Genomic DNA, 22,054 nt, shown 5'->3' on the forward strand with positions numbered 1-22,054 from the left:
GAGTTGAGGTTAATCTGGAATTATACCAAGGTAGCAAGATCATTATGTGGATGCATGTAATTCTAGGGAGAATGGAGTTGTTTTTGTTTGATGACACCAACAGAGCAAGGGTTGCTGAAATCCACGAGACACCTATGATGAAGGCAAAGCACATCTCTCTTCCCTTGTAGATGCCACTGTTTGAGAGGATGCATTTCTATTGACGACTATTTCTTGCTTGTCTTCAAGCAGTTGCAACATCAGGGTGAAGACATTGATGTTGGGAGTATAGAGCATGTGAGTCCTGAAAACATGCTTGAAATTTATGTTCTTGGTGTTACCATGAGCCACTTGAAGACAATTCCTTTAAATGTAAGAGAATATAGAATATTTGATTTGGAACAACTAGAGGCAAAATTTATGGTCTTTGGATCACAAAGTCAGCTTTTGCTATATAGCCACGTAGATGCTCCTAGTCGTATCCTTTCATATGTCCTAAAAACTGTTGTAGCTAGAGAAGTTGTGCAGTTGTAGCAATTAAATCAGATTAAAGCTCCAAAAGATGAAACATAAATCATTGTGTCATGTCCCTATTGTGGTTACATCTATCACATTTTTTATAAGTTTGTGATAACACCTAGCTTGTTTCCAGATGCTTAGAAGTGCATCACTTTCAAAGTGGTACTAGAAAGTAGTAGATCAGTTAACTGAATCAGCTGCTGCATAATGTCCTCCACCATAGCCCCCCAAAGATTTGTAAAAAATCAAATTGATTTTATGTTTCTGAGTAGGTTAAATTTGGGGTTATTTTGGAAAAGATTTCAAATTATTTTTTAAAAATTAGGTCTTGAAATAATACTTATGAGATATAAAAAATATTATAATTGATACTATTTTTGTAATTTTGTTTGGATAAATAACAATGAGAAAGAATTACTTGTTATGAAAAATGAAAACATAATCAGCTTGGAGTGGGAAAATTGGCAATAGCAGCATTCTATCTTGAACAGGAACTCGTGACCATAAAGATACCTCTTGACTATGTAATCTAATTAAATATATGTACCATTAAGAACAATGTTGTATAGTATCAAATTCTTAACATACAAGTTGAATGACTTACATGAGGGTCATGCTACTCATGTTGCCTATAACAAGGCTTTGTGAAAAGGCTGGGCCCAATACTACAACTAGAATCCGTAAGAAAACTTCCATTGAGTAGAATGATAATCTCATACAATTGTAAAATTAAAATTACATGAGTAGTTCAACCAACAATGAAATTATATGAGTAGTTCAACCAACAGAAGCTTGAAGGCTTCAGATATTCTCCAACAAATACGGTTTATGGTTTAGGTTTTTTTGATATTGAATGTCCCATTTCTATATTTTATATTATAAGCCCCTTTTTCAAACTTGTTTAGATATATTAAATTAGTAATCAACATTCCTATATTATTGTGTCTAAAATCTTATAAACAGTGCTAGTGACAAGATTTCTTCTCTCTTACTAATGTTTTTGTTCGGTAGCTAGAAAATACTATAAGTTATGATTCCCATATTGAGGTTAGGGCTATCTTTATAATTCCACAAAAAAAATTTGTACCTTTAGTGAGACTATTGTGAGAATATATATACAATTATCCATCAAAGGGCAAGTTAAACTCGTCGATCACCTATAACATTACATTTAGTCATCGTGAATTATCCAAGGGTTAAAAGAATACAACTAATTTACACTAGATTTTGTTAGAATCTAGTGAAGTTGATGATAAAAGACCATGGTAGTCACTGTAATCACTAAATAGTTTAATAAAGCTAATGTTCAATAAGGCAATGTAAGCACTCTTGCTATGTAGGCAGAGGTGATACTATTGGTACATGTAGAATTTATAATTAGATAGAATCTCCTAGGATTGGAGAAGCATCTATCGTACTAACACCTGTGTATATTGGATAATGTTGACAAGGCATATTAGTAATATGGAAGGAAAACTCAAACTCTATACGCTTTGTATGGAGGCTGCAGAGCGAGCAAGGTTTGTTGTGACTTGCTAGGCAATAATTTAGAATACAATTGCTATTGGAGTTGAGTAGGAGGATAGGAAGAGAACATGGGTTGCAGATGCAGAGGAGTGTAAGAAAAGAAGCTTAATTGAAACTACTCGTGCAATTTATAATCACACTCTTTTAGTCTTTCTTGCAAAGAAGGGTGTATGGCTCAAGGCTACTCAGCTAGAAAAGAGCCATGGAACAAGAGAGTCTTTAGATGCTTTATTGAGGAAAGCTGTGACCTACTGCCCACGAGCAGAGGTGCTGTGGCTAATGGGTGCCAAAGAAAAATGGCTTGCAGGAGATGTTCTTGCAGTACATGCAATCTTGCAAGACACCTATGCTGCAATTCTTAATTCTAAGGAGATTTGGCTTGCTGCATTCAAGTTGGAGTTTGAAAATCACGAGCCTCAAAGGGCTAGGATGCTTCTTGCCAAGGCTCGTGAGTGAGATTGCGCAGAAAGAGTCTGGATGAAGTTGGCAACTATAGAAAGAGCGCTGGGAAAAACTGCAGAAGAGAGATCACTTCTTGAAGGTCTTAAACATTATCCTTCGTTCTTTAAATTATGGCTTATGCTTGGGCAACTTGAGGAACACCTTGGAAACTTGGAAGCTGCATATGAGGTTTATGATCAAGGTATCAAGAACTGTCCAGATTGTGTGCCTCCATGGCTTTTTGTTGCCAAACTAGAAGAGATAATGGGTGGTTTAAGCAAGGCGAGGCCTATTTTGACTATTCCTAGGAAGAAGAACAACTAAAATCCCGATCTTTGGTTTGCTGCTATCAGGCCTGATAAAGACATGGAAACAAGAAAGAGAGTAAAAGTCTTATGGCCAAAGCATTGTAGACATGTCCAACTAGTGGCAAACTATGGGCAACAACAATTGAGATGGCTCCAAGACCGCAGAGGAAGACAAAAAGTATGGATGTAATCAAAAAGTGTGATCATGATCCCTATGTTATTGCAGCCCTTGCCAAACTATTCCAACATGACAGGAAGGTAGAAAAGGCTAGGAATTGGTTCAATAGTATGGTCTTATCAGAAGCTTTTATCTAGCCAACAGACAGTGACAGTATGTGATCTGGGTGCAATTTAAATAATTAAATAAAAATCAAATCTCGACACAAGTTCAACACATCAATCTTTCCCAAACCTCCAAAACTAGTCATGATACACCAAAAAAATTAAGTTAAATTCCATTAGAGAGCAACCATTTCCCTAAACAAAAACTAATTCTGATAACATTCTATTGTGGATACACAAGTGAGAATAATATATAAATTCTTGCTCATAATTGAAAGTAAATCCAAACCCTACAGATCTCCACTAAACAAACCCTCAAAGCCTTATACACCTAAAATTATGTACAAATTACTGATACCCAAAAAATTTATAAACACAAGTAAATCCGAACCCTACAAATCCTCCGTTAAACAAACCCTCGAAAGCCTTATACACCTAAAAATTTATAACCTAAAAGTAAAGAAACTCCACTCAAGCTATACTTCAAGCTTTTTGAAACTATCAATGGAAACAAAAGAAATAAGGACATTTATTTTAACAGTAAAAGGAGTTATGAACTTACAAGAAAAGGTTGGAGAGGCAAACGAAGAAGGGAGAACTTGTTGGGAAGGAGTAAATAAGCAACCTGTAAGGTTTTCAATTGCATAAATCTCTCTTTTAAAAGTGAACCTTATTATAGGTCAAACTTAAGGCGCAATACTTTTCTATTCATTATGTATTAACAACCATTGATTCTGATCTTGTTTGTTGTACTAAGTAGTGGAATGTAGAATCCAACTATTCGCAAGTCAACATACTATTATTATTTCCTATTGTTATAGCTTGGTTCTCGACTAATCGTATTCAATTGATTTAATTACACTAATTGTAATGGGTCATCCATATTCCTATGAATCATTTAATGAAACGAATATTAATTAGTGGAATGTAGAATCTAACTATTCGCAAGTCAACATATGATTATTATTCCCTAGTGTCATAGCTTGGTTCTTTTGATACAATTGTCATGTTATCAAATATAAGTCTACAACATTATTTTTTTAATAAGTATTTCAATAGCACAATGTATGACTTTGATAAAACCTTGAACAATCTTGATGATTAATTTACAACAACAATAGATTAAATATATGAGTTTAATAAAAACTTTGAACAATCTTAATGATTCATTCACAATAATAATATATTATTATCACCTTTTATTTTAAAATCTCTTATTTCAAGCAAAATAGAAACTAATACTTCAAAATACATAATCCAAATTCTTTCTTAAAAAAATAGAAAATTATGTTGTATTTAGACCATTTTATGTTTGAAGGCTCTAAAATCCATTTTTAATTTTAGTTCTATTCCTCAATTTCAATTAATTTATGTATTTTATATGAAAAATAATTTATTTCATATTTATTTGAGTAGAAAACTCCACAGGCTTGTTACTATATAACTTTTGTATCATCTAGAAAGTGATCTACTGTTTCATTCAAACCTTGTCTCCATAAAACTTGGAGATCTTTCTAATGATAAACAATCGTGAGTCATAATATTCCAGTAGTAACAATCACAAACATACTAGAATCACAATAAGCTACTAGTGATACTCTGTTAGTTCATTGAGTTTGGCTTTACACCCTTTCTTGGGGGAGTTTCCCCAAAAAATTGAAAAGATTCATGTTTGATTGTGTTTTAGTAAACTCCTAAACCATTTTGTGGATTAAATTATAGAAATCATTGAGAATATGCATCTGAAGGTTACCAAGGTTCATTCTACAGTAGCCAAGCTCATATATTTCAAAAGCTTCAAGGCTTTTTCTAACAAGATCCATTGTATTACTTGCTTTGGAACTACTTTTGTACAATGCATCATTCTTTAACAATTTGGGTGGTTGGGACAGTTGGGATGGAGATGATAATTTAAGTTTGACAGGATGGTGACATGGCCTTTGAAATGGTGAGTCTGAATCTCTTCCTCAAGCAACACAAAGACAACAAAGTTACGCAAACAACACTAAACATAAAAAACTCTAATCACAAAATGTACTCAAATTTCCAATATAGTTTTTCACAATAATCAAAAGCCATATATCAAACACATTATATTGTTTTAAATTTTATCCGTGCACAAAATTATTGTGATCTAAAATATCTACATAGATCTGTGCAAAAAAAATTCAATTCTTTACAACAAACTTGATTCTACACAATAGCTCATAGATCTCAAATTTTGACAAATGGATCTCAAATTTTCAAACAAAAAACTCAATTATTTTACAACAAAATCAATTCTAAACAATAGATCTGGACAAATTTTCATAGATAGATTTCATGTAAATATGATGATGACAAAAAATAATACAACACCAACACAATATGTTCTAAACAATAGATTTGGACAAGATTCCATGTAAATATGATGATTACAAAAAACAATACAACTAGAACACAATATAATCTCAAATAAAAAGAATAGAGAAATATCTGACATACCTTGTACTCCAATAGGAAGAGACAAAAGCCTTTAGAAATGTGAATTAAAAGTAATCAACCAATGTTATAAATAAGGAAACAACAATTCTAGAGGATTCCATAATCAATGATCACGCAGGACAAATGTTGACCTAAAAATAATTTATAAGCCACAACTATAAAGAAAAATACTCCCTGACATCCACAATCAATGCTCACAGAACAAATGTTGACTTAAAAATAATTTATAAGTCACAACTATAAAGACAAATATCCCGTGGCATCCTTTCCAAGGAAACTTATGCAACACAACAATAATAAATGACAAGATATGCCATTTCTCTAATTGCTTATCATGTTGTATTATTTTGTTTGTTAGAAATGAAATACAATTGTAACCACAATAATAATAAACGACAAGAAATGTTATCTTTATAATTGCTTATCATGTTGTCTTGTTTTGTTTGTTTGTGTTGATTTGTTAGAAATAGAATACAACTGTAACCACAATCTATAAATGTTTGACAATATGTTTCATTTTTATTATTATTATTTTTAGTATTGATATCTAAAATTTGGAAAAAGAGAAAAATAAATTATTTTGTATGCAAAAAAAAAAAAAATGAAAAACTTTTAAACTCATGTAGCACACATAGACTAATCAAATTGCATGAAAATAAGTTTTACTAAATTTGCAAAAATGTTTTAAAAAAAAAATCTATAGAAAAAAATAGATAAAAATAAATAATCATTCACTTTTAAAGAATGCATAAGTTTCCTGGAACTAATAAATTTATTTTCAATTAAAAAATCTCACTCATTAGTAATAACGAGATAAACTATAAGCACCATGATTGAAAAAAACCAAATTTCTTGGAATTCATATATTCCTACGAAATCCTCCGTTCCCGCTAAAAATCACATCCGAACCGAAGGCTCTCGTTGTTTAGGCCGATCGGAATTCGCAATCTATATAATGTCGGTACATCCCAAATTCATTTCATTTGGGCGGCGGTCGGTCTAAGTTCTGCTGTTTGACTGTGTCTTCTTGGTCCTTCAAAACACCCGTGCAGCTGAGACGAATATCGGGCCAAAAAACAGACGCAAAATGCCGAAATGGGGAAAGCGCAAACAAGAAGGCGGCGAGGAGGACAGTGCAAAAATTGATGTGTGCGAGGTAAGTCTTGTATTTCGCCATCACTACCATGTACTCTTTCTCAACACTTTCATAACAATAGCCTCTGAACTGCAGTTGTCACCGTACCGCAAAGTGGCGGTAAGAATGTGGCAAGGAAAGACATTTGTGGACATACGCGAGTTTTACAACAAGGACGGGAAGCAACTACCTGGCAAGAAAGGTATTTACTCTTAAACCTATATGCAGGCAGTTTTTACTTACCGTTCTCTTATTCATGTTTTTGCTTCCCTAAAATGTCTCACTTACCGTGCACTCAACTCAATTGCCCTTTAGATTGATCCCAAATGACTCCCACTTGTCTGTGAATTTAGGGAATGTTAAGCTTATTAGAAAAACCTCATTTAGATATGTCGTATAGAATCCTCCTCTGAGATTCCTTTGCGTTGCCTTGCAAAAATTTGGTTGACTGGCACATTTAAAAAAATGTTCTGCTGTTATTTGGTGGGTGAGATATAGAGTGGCAAGGGTAGATAGTCTGATGATTGTTGGGTTGGCTGATTCGCATGGTAGCAAGGCAGAAAATATTAATATAATTAAAACCCTAAAACGTCCAAAGTTAAAACCCTAAACGCACCTATTTTATAAAAATGACTTGATGTAATTTCGATGGGATGGTAAAGTGGAGAAGCTAAATAACCTGCCGATTCCCGATGTTGCTAATTCACAGGGCAACGATGTAGAAAATGTTAGTTATATTAAAAATTTGTTAAAAACCTGGAGCCTTATGATTAAAACCCTTAAGTAGAAGTGTGCGATTCTCCTTTTTCTGATATCTGTTATGTTTTTACCTTTTGGCACTAAATTTTTTTAATTACAGCTTCAAAAGGCCACCCAGAGGGTTTCTGCTAAAATTGTTTGGCTTTTCAATTTGCTAAGTAATGTTCGATTGTTTTCCCCAAATAGGAATAGAGTGTGCAGCTAAGTTTGAAATGAGCTTCGATTCTATATCCTATGCTACCAACCCATCTTTTGGCTGGCACGCAATAAATGGCATTTTTTGTGACAGTAATTACATAAAAATAGCACTATCTATATTTAGATTACAGTAGTCTGAGTGGGCATTGGCATCTTCTTAGGGAATTTCGCTTCCGTTTATGACCTGTAATGTTGAAGCATTGTATTCTTTCAAGTTGGTGGCAAATGCAGCTAAAATATTCACTAAATTCTGCATATGCCTAGATATTTCAGCCTTCAAGAAGTTTCACCTTTAGTTTCTGGCAGTAACCAAATTCAGCTATATAACTAAATTTTTTCATTTCAGTTCATGGCTCAGATCTCATGTCTGCAGTAACGTTTGAGGGTTGAGATTTGTTATACCTGGATAATGGGTTTCACACTGTAGGTTTAAAACATATTTAACAAGTTGTAGTTGGGCTTATGCGTTGTCATATTGAGGTTACAAAATTATAAGATAATAACTGTAGTATGAAAAACCGAAATTTTTGCAGGAAATGGTTTCCTTCTTGGACCTTGAGTAAAATCTACATATATTGGATGTTTTAACAGTTTTGATCACAGGCAAAATTCTAGGTATATTAGATGAACTAACACTAAGCACTTCATATATAAATGAGCTAATAAGTTATTCCAGATGCTTTCCTATTGCTATGGAATCTGAATTCTAATCCCATATTAAAGCTAGGTAGCCGTGCTAGTCCAGCTACTGGCTATGTGAGTTGAGATAGATCTATAATGATGTTACCGTCATCAATTTACAAGATCATTTTAATATGAAACATATATTTTGCTAATTCTATGGTCTGCTTAAAGAAGGTGGATAAAATGTATTCATGTTGTAAGTCAAACATATTTGCACAATTACCAAGGGTTTCAAGATATCAATGTATCACGTGGTATAAAATATGGATACAGCTGATCAAGTCAAGTTTATTATGAGTTAACGACACAAAAGAACTCCAAGCAGCAAGAGCAATAAACCCATTAGAGGGGTGAACCCTGTTTATTCAGATCTGAACCCCATCATAAACCCATCATTCATTTGGGATGTCCCAGCCTTCCTCAATAGGCTTCCAGCTGTGTAGAGCATTGTTCTTTCATTTTGCTCCTTCTAAATGAGGGAATGGCTATCTATAACGTCACACCAAGGGATTGTGGCAATGCCAACTAGGTAAACTTATTCAGTCTGGCAGGAACTTCCTCAAACTTTTATAATAATAACACATTTTCCGTTAACTATGGCAGTGAAATACAGAAATACAATTGGTATCAAAAGTTTTCAAGCTAAGCAGCCAATATAAAAATATGCACAGGAGAAAGTCCAACTCTGTAAGACTTCCAATGTAACAGAAAACAAGATAAATCATGTGGTTGTAGCAATTAGCATTATTGCAACTCTCTTTTCTGGTGACTATTGTGCACGAGTGTTCATAGTCATCCCATCCATTCATTCCAAAGGCACACTATGGTGGTGGTAGCTCATGATGCTAATCCATGAGTTGTCTGGATTAGTTGTCACATGTTGTGTAGGGGCACTTCAATGTATTGTTTAGGAGGCTTTTCATAAAATTGATGGTGGTTTTTTTGAGAGACCCTTACCTTACCCCATGCTGCTAGTTGCCCACCTGCAAAATAGGGATCAAGGCCAGCACACCAACTTTGGTTCTGTAAATTTAGCTATGCCCTTCTTACCTATATGACATTCTTCCTTGACATTTTATCCCTCTTCATTATGAAAGGAAATAAAGTATTTATATCTAAAAAAGAGGAGTGATGTTAAATAGATTCAGATTTACAAGTGCAAGAATTATCAAATTAGTATTATTTAATGAGGCCTTAGTGGAAAGCAACTGCGTTCTATAATGTGAAGAGCACACGATTATACTGAGGGGGGGGGTGAATTAGTATAATAGTAACTTTGCCAATTTAAAACTTTTATCCAAACAATCAACTTCGAATGCTGAAATAAATAATTATGCACATAACTCAAAGACACAATGATATACGTGAAAACCATGTGGGAGAAAACCACGGTAAATAAATGCTTTCTTATGTAAATTGTTCTTTTACAATGTTTTTGTAGGCTACAACCTACTAGAGGCTCCAACCCTTATGTTTATGAGCCCCGACTCACTGGAAACTCCAACTCCCACAATTTGTAGGCACCAACCTATTGGAAGTACCAACCGCCACTATTGTCTTCGTGATCACCGATCCACTGTACACAAACTGTTTTCCATCTTGACTATGTTGCTTGTCTTCAACTGGTGATGGATACTTTTATGTTGCAACATATCTTCAATAAAACTGATTTGTATATATGCTTTGAATATACACTCTTATCTGAAGATATCTTCCTTAAGAATGAGCTGCAATCTCCTTTGTTTTTATTTAATATTCTGATATATTTTCTTCTTATTCTTCTAACTCCACATACGTTTTCCTTCTATCTCTGACATATATCTATAAATCTGTTTTTATATATATTTCTTTAATTCATCCTTACCTGCTCATTTATTTCACACATTTCAAACACTTTTCAACTTTTCCCTTCTACGCATCCACTCTGGTAATTCACTGCTGACTTCTCATTCTATCTTCTTACATTCTACTTTGGAGATTAGTCTTTGTCTGTTTATACATCTCATACAAAAGGAGGTGGCTTTTCAAATATTAAAAGCCACTTCACTAAATCGTTACCATTTCATTAATAAAATATTCTGATCTTTTAGTCTTCGGTAGTTGGTATAATGATCAAATTATATAATTTGAAAGATAATATGGTTTGTAATCCTTTGGTTTAACAATATCAACATTTATAATAAATATAACTTGGAACACTTTGGAGGTTTTGAATTATGGTGTGAACAAACTTAAATGTCCGATGCATGTAAAGTATTACTTCTCAATAGCTCGGAATTACTATCACTAGATTTCGTCTTTAGTAATGTTTATCTGCTAATATCGTTGTCTTTCCTTTCTTCTAATGGTACAAAAAGAAACTCTCGTGAATGGTTTGACTTCCGTATTTCCTTATTCATATCAAGCATCCGAATTCTTTTTTGACGTAGATATTTGCTTGTACTGACTCCTGTGGCTTTTGGCATAACCCTTCATTTGGTATTTGTGTATCAAAACTCTTGTGCTATACGATCTGCCTTATATGAAATAGTTATTTTCGTTGTTATTGTTTCATTGTCACTGCTGCATAACGTTGTGTAGATGCTGACATGGTTGCCAATAACGCCACTTCTCTTCCTTTCTGCTGTAGTTATTATAGAGGTTGCTTTGACTGTGTATATGCTTAGCGCTTTTGTATAGATTTTGCTTGCTAATTTGGATGCCGCCTCGCATAGATTGGATATGCGATAAACCATCTTTGTTAGATGTTGAACACTCCTAACAACATGAATTTGATTTGAATATTTAATTAACAAATAAATAGCAGTGTACATTGTCTTCATTTCTTTGGGGACACCAATGACTCTGTTGACATATATAAAGGATTGTCGGCCACCAAAGTTTTTACTAATGGATTAAACTTCTGCGTCACCTTATTCCTTACGTTGCTTCTGTATATATTTTGTCCTGCCATAAACGCTTCTTGTCCTTTACTTATTTCCCTTGCTAATTTGCTAATGACATTTTCTTTGTTTGATGTCGCCTACTAGTGCTGAGAATCTCTATCAATGCTATCGGGATAAATAAGAAGCCGAATTCGTCCCTTGTTGCTCGGATTCGGGTCCGGGTTCGCACGGGTTTGGATTCACCCCCAGGTTCGCTGCGGGTTTGGGCAGGGTCCTTAGTTTGGACTGTGGGTTCGTCTGGGTCCTTGCTGGAGCGAACTCGGACGAACCCACATTGAACCCGGGGCTAAAACAACTTTAAAGAGTGTGATTTTTTAATTGTTTTCTTATGTAACTCTAAAAGGAACTTAATAAAAAAACATTTCGCTCATCTAATCTCTTATGTTGAGGAGTAGGATGATGTTATAGCAGCATATGGGACTAGTGGAACCAGTTTGGGTTTCAATGATGAGGATCTAGATATAGTTGCAGTTGGGGATGACACCTTTGATCCCTCATTTTACAATGATCCATTTGACCCTTGAAGGGCATTTGATACTATGATTATTGATAAACTACTAAACGCTTGTCATTTATCATCATATTTCAAACACTAGTGCTGAGAATCTCTATCAATGCTATCGGGATAAATAAGAAGCTGGATTCGTCCCTTGTTGCTCGGATTCGGGTCTGGGTCCGTAGGGGTTCGGATTTGCCCCCAGGTTTGCTGCGGGTTTGGATAGGGTCCTTAGTTTGGACTGTGGGTTCCTCTGGGTCCTTGTTGGAGCGAACCCGGACAGACCCACATCGAACTCGGGGCTAAAACAACTTTAAAGAGTGGTTTTTTAATTGTTTTCTTATGTAACTCTAAAAGGAACTTAATAAAAAACATTTCGCTCATGTAATTTCTTATGGTGAGGAGGAGGATGATGTCATAGTAGCATACGAGACTAGTGGAACCAGTTTGGGTTCCAATGATGAGGATCTAGATATAGTTGCAGTTGGGGATGAAACCTTTGAGCCCTCATTTTATAATGATCCATTTGACCCCTGAAGGGGATTTGATGCTATGATTATTGATAAACTACTAAACACTTTCATCTATCATCATGTTTCAAACTTTATTATTTGATGAACTAGTCTTTGTTTTGCAATTTAGTAATTCAATGTATTATTTGATGAACTAGTCTATGTTTTGCAATTTAGTAATTCAATGTATAATTTTCTTTACAATCATGAAGATAGATTAATGAGTGAGTATTTAATGTTTATCGTTGACATTTGGCATTGATCAATGATCAATGATCAAGCAACAATTGTTTGTATTGTGAAATGGCTTTTTTTGCAACTATGCATGTTTTTTTTGTGTGTGTGTGTGTACTCATGAACCCACTCATGAACCCAAATGGGGGAAAAATTTGCTTGAACCCACAAACCCGAATATATATATATATACACACACACACACACTCACGAACCCACCCACAAACCCAAATGGGAAAAAAAAATTCCCATAGCCCACGAACCTGAACCTAGAACCCGAATCCGTCCTCGAACCCGAATCGGCAACTTAGGGATAAATACAACAATGTATATGCCATTTTTTTCTTTGTTATTTCCTTGTTGTTTTCTATTCCATTTCCCCATATATTTATTGCAACCTTTGTCTTATTAAATTCGATGTCAATGTTTTTGCTCTTATTGATGTTTCTATCATTTTGGAGTGTCTTATTTAAACACTGACTTGTCAAAGACTAGGTTGCCATCGAACTATCCATGCTGTTTATATTATATGAATAATTCTGTAGCAAAGTTCATGTATGTGATGACTTCTTTTAAGCATAATGAAAAGGATTCCTTTTAAATCTATTCTTTGATTATTTTACTTAAACATTGCTGCATTAAATTAATCTCTGCTTTATAATGTGGCACCTTTCATGTGTTGTGTGTCATATTTATGTTTACATAAGCCTTCATAAGTTCAAGTATTATATTGTTTGTTATTCAACCCTGATCTCTCTTTGAGACATGCTGCTGTATAATATGTGAGATCACACACATCCTTCCTTTCATTGTATCTTGTTTGTTTGTTCATGCTCATAAGTTCCTTTGAACAATTCTTCCATCAGAATGAACTGAAATACTCTACCGAAATTGATGGTTATGAACTTGGAGGAAGTTGAACAAAATCCACAGCTGACACAGACATGGTCAAAACTATTTATAGCTGTCCAATTCTTAATATATGATAATATTTCTTGCCTCAATTGCTTTTGACATTCCCAAAAACACCAACCTCACCTCATCCATTTTTTCTATTGATGTCTTGATTGTGTTACTGGGGGATGTAACAATCATCGATATTCTTGCATCTCAATTGTGATGGTCAAAATTCCAAAGTTAAGCAGAGTTGGTTTCTTCAGTGGCCTTATTGTTGAAGCATATAAGGTCAAACACCATGTAAAAATGAACAATGGTTTAAAATGTTGTTTATGTGACCATCCACTTTCATGTCTTACTGTTAGGTCCCTTCATAAAAATGTTGACCCTTCCAGCTCCTTGATATTAAAAAGGTGTTTATTAACACCAGTAAATGTATTAATGAAGAACTCTTTAATATAAATTACCAATAATAAAATAATAATATAAAAGAAAATAAAAGATAGATTTCAAAGTTTGAACTTGCCTTTCAATTTGTGGTGTCGAGGCCTATGCTACAGCTAGGTATTTATCTAGGAATGCTTGCCATTGTGAGCTTATGCTTTTTTGGATGCCAATTGTCTGTTGCAATTCATATATGGTCAAAAGAGTCTGTCATGGACTGAGTCTGTCACTATCTGTATAATATTAGAGGCTCCAACCTCTTCTATGACATCTTGCAAGAACAATTGACAACAGTTCTATGAACTTGCATCCTCTTGGGATAACAGTAAATAGTATTGATGAGTGGTCAATGTTTCGAATTGGCCCATCCATTCATGATGGAGCATTTGTCCCTTGCCCAAGCTGTCTCATATCTTCCTTTAACACACTATATTGAAATATTCTCTATCAAGCAGGGGTGGTGCATAGCTTATGTTCTCTAAGTGGAATAGATGAGGGACATGCAACTGTGACATGTTTGAACATTGGTTTAAAATGTAGTGAATGTGCCACATTAAATGGTATGACATGAGCATAAAATCAGCCACATCTTGTGATTGTATGTTGAACATATTTGCAACAGTAGCACATCTCATATTTTCCTATAGTAGTAGTAGAGTCCTTTCCCCCATGATTCCAACCATAGTTCAAAATCTCATTCTCTACCACTTATCGACGAGGCAAAAAAAAGTTTTTTGGGTAAATATCGGAGAGAAATCGATGACTTCTTGGGAAAATATCGAGAATTTAAAAAATAACCTAAATTTAATTATAAATGTATTTTTTTTTACAAAATTCAATAAGTAGATGCATGTAATGAGTCACTAAATGAGTAAACAAACCAAACAAGTTGATCTAGATATGTATAAATGCAATAAGTAACAAAATTGCATTCTAATGTGGAATGCTGATGTAGTTAGAGACTTTGAACTCTGAAGCAAACTACAAATATCGAATTATCTTTGTGAAAAGATAAGCAAATACAAATGTCAAGTTCAATATTAAACTAGTCTATATTGTCCTCTTCCCCCCTCCCATTTGTTCTAGTAAAAACTATGGGAGAGGGAGGGGGTCTAGCTAGTCTAGCCATAGCATTTGTCTGTGGTGGTGGTGGTGCTAGCCTTGGCAATGACTCTTCATCCTCTGAATCCTCACCATTGCTATACTCACTGTCAGTGTCCTCACTCTTACTGCCCTCCTCTTGAATGTCGTCTAGTCTTGTTGCAAAACCCTCCTCCTCCATAGCCCGCCTCTCTGAATCATATATGTCATCCTCGGTGAACAACGAAGGTGTGCTGTCTAATCACCAAAAGGATTTATGTCATCCAGAGCAAGTGGCTTAGTTGGTGATGGCTCTACCTTTCTTATGCGCAACTTAAGGTTGTATTGCACAAAGACAAGGTCATTTAGGTGTTTTTGTGCCAACTTGTTCCTCTTCTTTGTGTGAATGGATTCAAATAAGCTCCAATTATGCTTACAACTGAATGAGTGACATGATTGACATAAGATGCAAAGAGCAAGTTTTTGCAGATTTGTGACATTTCTACCCCAATTTCGCCACCAAGCATCTACAAGATAAATATTAAAGAGTTAGAAAGCAAGGTGAGGACAAATTTTTGTAGCTTAGTATTTATCTACTTTTCATGCATGTGAAAGACTCCAAATTCCAAATATTGTAAGTAGGGCTTGAGCGTGTCTAGCTCTCTTTGCCAAGGTTGAGTAGAATAGTTTGCCCATTGCATTTTGATACATTTCCATCTCAGCCACAATGAGGTCTCTCACCGCAATGTTAGGTACCATCCTTTGCATGCATTCACAAAAGCCCTTCATGACCTCTCCGTTGGGATCTGCATATGATGGAGAGAAGTGGTAACAAGGGTTGAAGAAATACCCGGTTGCATGAATGGGTTGGTGGAGCTGATTGCTTCACCTCCTATTAATAATATCCCATACGGCTTGATATTTTAGGTTGTCCCTCTAGTATTTATTTCTTATAGCTTCTTTGGCTCTATCTATGGCCTCATAAAGGGACCCCATTGGGGTTTGTTCCCCATCTATCAAGTGGAGAACATTAACCAAGGGCTTCACCAACTACAATTGAAATGTAGAAAACAATTATTAATCAGAGAGTAGAGTTATAAATTAATAATGAAAGACTTGATTAATAAGTACAAAAAAATAAATATTCAACTTTTGAAGTTTCCAAGTTACCTCCACAATTTTTGTAGCTTGATCAAACAATTGGATGTCAAAGACAATGCGTGCAACACTTTGTCCATTGACCTTCTTTGAATAACGTGACTCTAGCCATTATGGACACACAAACATCTACCTTAAAGGATTCATATGAAGAAGAACACTTTGCAACATTAAAAAAATCGTTGCAAATCTTGTGACTATGGGTTTAACCAACTCCTTGTCATTGGTGAAGTCTCTCATCAAGTGAAGGACTCAAGGGGGATTGTAGATATATTTTGTTATCTTCTTTGCATATTTCTAGATCCTTCAAAAGAAAGTCAATAACATGCTTTGCACAAGGAGACCAAAAGAGTGTGCTATGCTTTTCTTGTAAGATCCTACCTGCTGCCACATATATCACTGCATTGTCAGTTATGATTTGCACCACATTTTCAGCCCCAACCTCCATCACAACATTCTCTAGCATTAGAGCCAAAGTCTCAACCGTCTTTACCTTGAGGCATCCAAGGATTTAAGAACAACTACTTGATCATTGCAAGAAGCCAAAAAGTTGATGATGGTACGGTTTCTTCCATCCGTCCATCCATCTGAAAGTATGGTGCAGCTATATTGTTTCATTGTAATTTTTGCTCTTCAACCACATCTGTAGCTCTAGAAACAACATCTTTCAGCAATCTACAAGCACAAAATAAGAAATGACATTTAAGTACACAACTTTGATTAAAAAAAATTACATTCAACAAAAATAAGTAAATTGTAGAACTGTAAAAGTATTAAAGTTTGAAACAAGTAACCTACCTACTAGTCAAGTATGCAGGAGTAGGTGGCTTGTAGCCCTTTCTCGCTACTGTACAATTAGTGACAAAATTTTGAAAATATGGACTTGTTGAAACATTAAAGGAGAGGTTGTGAAAAAACCAAAAATCAGCACGTTCAATGTCTAGTTGTTGATGCACATCACAGTTCCATCTAGTACCCTCTATTGATGGTTGTGCTCCAGGTGTATTTCTATGCACAAAATAACTATTAATAGAAGAGTTTTGTGATCTATCTAAATCAACGGATGTGGAAGCTGAGCCTGAGGGCTTGCTACGGGTAGGTGCGCAAATTCGTGGGCCATGAATAGAGCCCACTATCCCCTCAAGTGCTTATTCTTCTTCATCAAGGGTGACTGGGATACTTGGTCACAACCCACATCATTTCATTATGAACCATGATAATTGTTTTAGCACAATCAAACTAATAATGATGATTAGAAAATAATAAATGATTCTTAAAAAGGAAACATATGTTGCGATTTGGAAATGGATAACGGCATGACCAATTTTGCCCTTTCCCTTTTCAACTTCTCTTCTTGGGCACTGAGCAAATCAATTATCTCTCTTTTTATTTCTCGGTGTGTCATGCTTTTGTATACCGGCAAGGTGGTACTTCAAATGAGATATGCCTCCACGAAGTTGTTATTTGCATTTTATGCATATCACACTATGATAAAATCAACCTAATTTAACATTTAGCATTTAATGTAAAATCAACCTACACATACAAAATAGTCCACAACTTTAGAAATTTAATAAACATATTTAGAACAAACTATATTAGATTAAAACTTCAAATAAGTTTAAACACAAGTTGAAACTTCAAATAATAAAACATAAAATGTATTAGGTTATGAAATTATTGAGATTTTTTTTTGAAAAATTGCAAACAATGGTGTTATATCTTTGTCATTACATTCTAAAATGTGTTAAACACTAAAAATGGTATTCCAGAGTCTTAATTAAGTTAGATGCAAGTTATGCAAGAATGGCAAGACAAATCGATTTTTAACTCAAAATAACAAAAATTTAAGAAACTTACTTGTGAATCTGAATTTTCTTGAAAAGAGCTTCAAATCTGCTCCTAATCTACTGGAAATTGCTCTAAATTAGCGTCAAACACTTAGTTTCTCCTCCTAAACCCTTCTCCTCCACACAAGAAGTTCAACGCTGCAAAAAAGTAATGGTTTGCTGTTTTTCTAGGCTTCTTTGTTTACTGGCATTCAACCCACAAGAACATAAGAACTTCTTGTCGAGAATTGGGCATTTTCTCGCCAAAATTTTACCAACTTCTCGGTCTCCAAATCTCGTGATTAAACCTCAAATTTTTGCAAAGCCTCCAAATTCTCTCAAGGAAACGCTATATCACCAAGAAATTGACACTTTTTTGATCTTTGATTTCAACTTTTTAATTTAAAATTTGTTTTCTCAAAGAAAGCATTGGTGGTTGTAGAGTATGGTCAGTTGTCCTTGATACATTTGGAGAACGACTAGATGTCCCTCGACTTTTTTGAAATGTTTCCTAAAATGTGCATAAAAAATGGATGGGGAGGGAACATTTCCTAGGTGTCCTGATGTCCTTGAAACATATCTTGAAAGAAGTGGAGGTTTTGGGGTAGGGGAAGAATCCTTGGGGAGAACTGGTTGAAAGGGATAGAAAATTGATGCACTTTTGGGAATCAACTGATTGGCAGTCAACTTTTATGTTGTCGTCAGAAGCTTTTCATGAAACATAGCAATACTCATGCCAATCGCTCGGAGTGCCTTCTGAATATCTATCCTTCGCTCAACAATCAAGGGGCTGTCATTCATGGCGGATTCAGATGATGCCTTCGAATGGATTGTTGATGTTTAGGTTGATTTTGTTGAGTGTTTGAACATTTTCAAGAAGTCAAAGAAAGGGAGCATGCTGGTCAGGTTGGATAATCTTCAGAGTGGGTTTCAAATGGTTTATGACAAAAAGAACGGGAATAATAGGAGGGAGTTTGGGGTTTTGAAGATGTCAGGATGCTCTTTTGGCAAAAAGGTGGTTTCCAATCACAAGAAAACTGCCGGTGGGTGTAGCCATATGCCATTTCATTTGCCCATTTTTAATAGTCCACATGAAAGGTATAATATTTTTGTGGATAACCGTAATATTCTTGGGAGCATGTAACGAAAAGAAAACTACTGTCGTGTCATCTCTATTTTTGTCAAGGATCATTTGCACGTATGAAATTCATTTTGATGCTAATGGAGAGGTTTGTATTGATAACCTGCTTTGTCTGTTGTTATTTTGTTTTTGGTTTAGTTGTCTTACGCGTGCAGGTTATTCGTTTGGATAGTATATGATGTGAAGTCAATAATTTCTTTTTGTATTGTGCATTTTATCTAATCATTGTATTGAGGATGATTGTCATCAGTGTTGTGAAGCCTTCTAAGTAGGTAGAATGACGAATTCAAGATGACTCATGGATTTCAGTAATGGGGAATCTTTTAAGGTTTTTATTAATGTGTTTATGGCATTGGGTGTCTTGTCGGCAAAGATTCAACAGGAGATATCAGTTGCTGGTGTTTTGACCCTTAGACCTGCACAAGGCGAAAGCAAAGACATTTCTATGACAAATAAAAAAAACATATAGTAGATGGTAAATATGGTAGGTGTTGGGTATGTGCTCTCATTGTTCCTCTTTTGCTTTTCTTGCCATGTCTTTACAGGGTAGGTACTTTTTCTCTTTATTCATTCATCATTCAAATTTGCATAAATTCTTGATTTAAGGTCAATCATTATTGAGTCAAATTTATGGACTTAATCATGAACTCTTCTCTTTGATCTTTATATATCTTTGCAATATTTCGAGCAAAAGGCTGATCGTGAGTACTTTTGCTGGAACACTACAATCATTTATTTAATGTATTTAATCCTCAGGATTGATGTGTAGAATGATCATCTGGATGAGAAAGGCTCTTTAATGTCCAGTAGTAATCCTGATGAGTTCTAACTAAGGCAACAACCTTGATGTGTTATTATGAAATCCGGCTTGTGGAGCAAGCTTTGGTCTAGATGGCCATGAGGTTTGAATAGTGGGTTCATGAGAGATTGTATTTTTTTGTTTTGAGTATTATATCACCTGTGATCCTATATTTAGTATCATGTGTATGCTCACTTGACCTTGTGCAAAAGTCTGTGATTTGACTGGCAGGTTATTTTTGAATATGTCGTTTCTCATTTTCTTTTATCTTTATTGAGTAACACATTTTGTATAGCATGATCATAACAGATTGAATTAATATTGATGGCTGATTGATAAGAGAAAAGCAAAAGCGTTAAAGGGACAAGTCACTTTGATTTGAAACCTTTTTGCTTTCAATAAATTGAAGAAATCAGATTCTACTGCAGCAAGTATGACAGGGACACACATCTTTTGAACATGGGTCCTTATGGTGAAAATACTATGCAACTTGAGTCAAGTGAATGAAACATCAAAGGGACAGACTAAATTAGTTTTGAAAATATTTGTTTCATAAAAGTTTTAAGTTTCAGATTTACATTAGAAAAAAAGACTGAAAGCTCCAAGAGGAGTTAAAGATGGACTAGTGAATGCTACAGCCAAATACATATTATTCAAAAAAGAAAGGATTCAGCAAGAGTCTCCTAAAATAGAATTAGCAAGCTGGTCCCTAATAATGCACAAAAGATAATGAATGCTAGGGCCGGAGTACATCAGTAAAGATTTTTAGGAGTAAGGGCCCGTTTGGTTGCTGCCATAGTAATTGAAATTTAGAATAGAAAAATAGAATGGGAATGGAAATAGGGAATGGGAATAGAAAAGGTCAATTCCTATCTTGTTTGGTTCACTTGGAATTCGATTGAGAATATGTTAATCCGTTGTTTGGTTGTTCAAAAATGGAATAGGAATAAGGTTAAGTTTTGTATTTTAAAAAATATTTTCCTTAATTTTTTTTGTTTAATTTTTTCAATAATTGTAAAACGGTTAATTTATTTTCATTTCTTCTTTATTTATTTCATTTTTTAAACAAATAGATACAATAAAAAAATGTTATTGAAAAAAATGTTGAATAAAAAAATAAAAAAATAAAATTCGAAAAGAAAAATTATTAAAAAAAATTATTATTAATTTTTTTAATAAAAAAATCAGATTGGGAATAGGAATGGCCTATTCCAGTTCCAACTATTTTTTGGCATAGACATATGCTCATTTTAGGGGCAAAATTGGAATATGTCTTCTTATTCCCAATTCTGATTGAGCAAACCAAACAGCAAATGTAAAATATATTCTAATTTTCTCTTCCTATTCCAGCAACCAAACAGGCCCTAAAAGATGACGAAGTTTTAAAAATAAGAATATTGCCAAACAAAGCACACACTCTTTTGTTAACATGCTACTGTTATATATTAAAGTAATACATCAAACAAGAAATGAAATGCATTGTTAATAATGCTGAAAAGTACGCAGTGTAAGCATCAAGCAAAACTAATGGAGGTTTCAGCACTATGATAAAGTGAAATACTTAAAGTTTTAAGTCTGAGAAAAGTATTCAGTAAGGCATACATGTGCAAACAAGTGAATATGAATGATAGTATCTAATGAGTATCTGGAGTAGTCACGCGTTGAAGTTATAACAGCTTTATCCAATAGGAGGAAGATGTATCAAAACTGAATCACAAAAAAACATTAAAGGGACAGAATTGTACTATTTTGAAACCTTTTGTTTTAATATTTTGATTAGGAACAAAGTGCAGAGAAAAGAGAAGTAAAAGACTGCATACCAACTCGATAAAACCCAGATCTGAATACTGCAGGAGATGGCATAGTAATCAGAGCTCAAGGCATGGAAATATGACAGAACACCACAATAGCAGGAGACAACAAACATACCCTCACGGTGTGGAGCAATTGCAGCAAATACTGATGAAATTGAAGCAAGTAGAAATGAGCCGTAAAAACACCAGCAGTCACGCTCAACAAGCCTAAGCCGGCCATGGCTTCTCATACAACAATCTCCAAACCCAACAGATGAGCAAGTAATGGCTTCCAATCAGCAAGGAAAGTAGTCATGATCATGTTGAGGACAGCCTAAATTTAGAGATGCGAGCCATGATAAACCCAAAAGTCTCCAGCCATAGCATGGGACGTTAAAACAAGCAACTCG

General features: G+C 34.6%; 1 protein-coding gene and 1 pseudogene across 2 annotated transcripts in view; both read left to right on the top strand.

Moving 5' to 3' along the window:
* The first annotated feature begins 1,962 nt into the window (after positions 1-1,962).
* LOC149549836 (protein STABILIZED1 pseudogene) lies at positions 1,963-3,089 on the top strand (annotated as a pseudogene).
* A 3,368-nt stretch (positions 3,090-6,457) lies between these two features.
* Positions 6,458-22,054, top strand: part of LOC149549837 (RNA polymerase II transcriptional coactivator KIWI-like) — a 36,348-nt gene continuing 20,751 nt past the window's right edge. Inside the window, exons 1-2 of one of the 2 annotated variants that reach the window (XM_089793067.1) lie at positions 6,458-6,696; positions 6,772-6,877. In XM_089793067.1, coding sequence (XP_089649193.1) covers positions 6,628-6,696; positions 6,772-6,877 — 175 coding nt within the window. In that variant the 5' untranslated portion in view covers positions 6,458-6,627. The remainder of the gene's footprint in view (positions 6,697-6,771; positions 6,878-22,054) is intronic. The other variant, XM_089793065.1, reaches the window with a different exon arrangement.

Source organism: Cupressus sempervirens, chromosome 7 (genome assembly GCF_028749045.1).
Source record: "Cupressus sempervirens isolate cs-2001-9-10 chromosome 7, ASM2874904v1, whole genome shotgun sequence".
In the NCBI taxonomy this organism is placed as follows: Eukaryota; Viridiplantae; Streptophyta; class Pinopsida; order Cupressales; family Cupressaceae; genus Cupressus; species Cupressus sempervirens.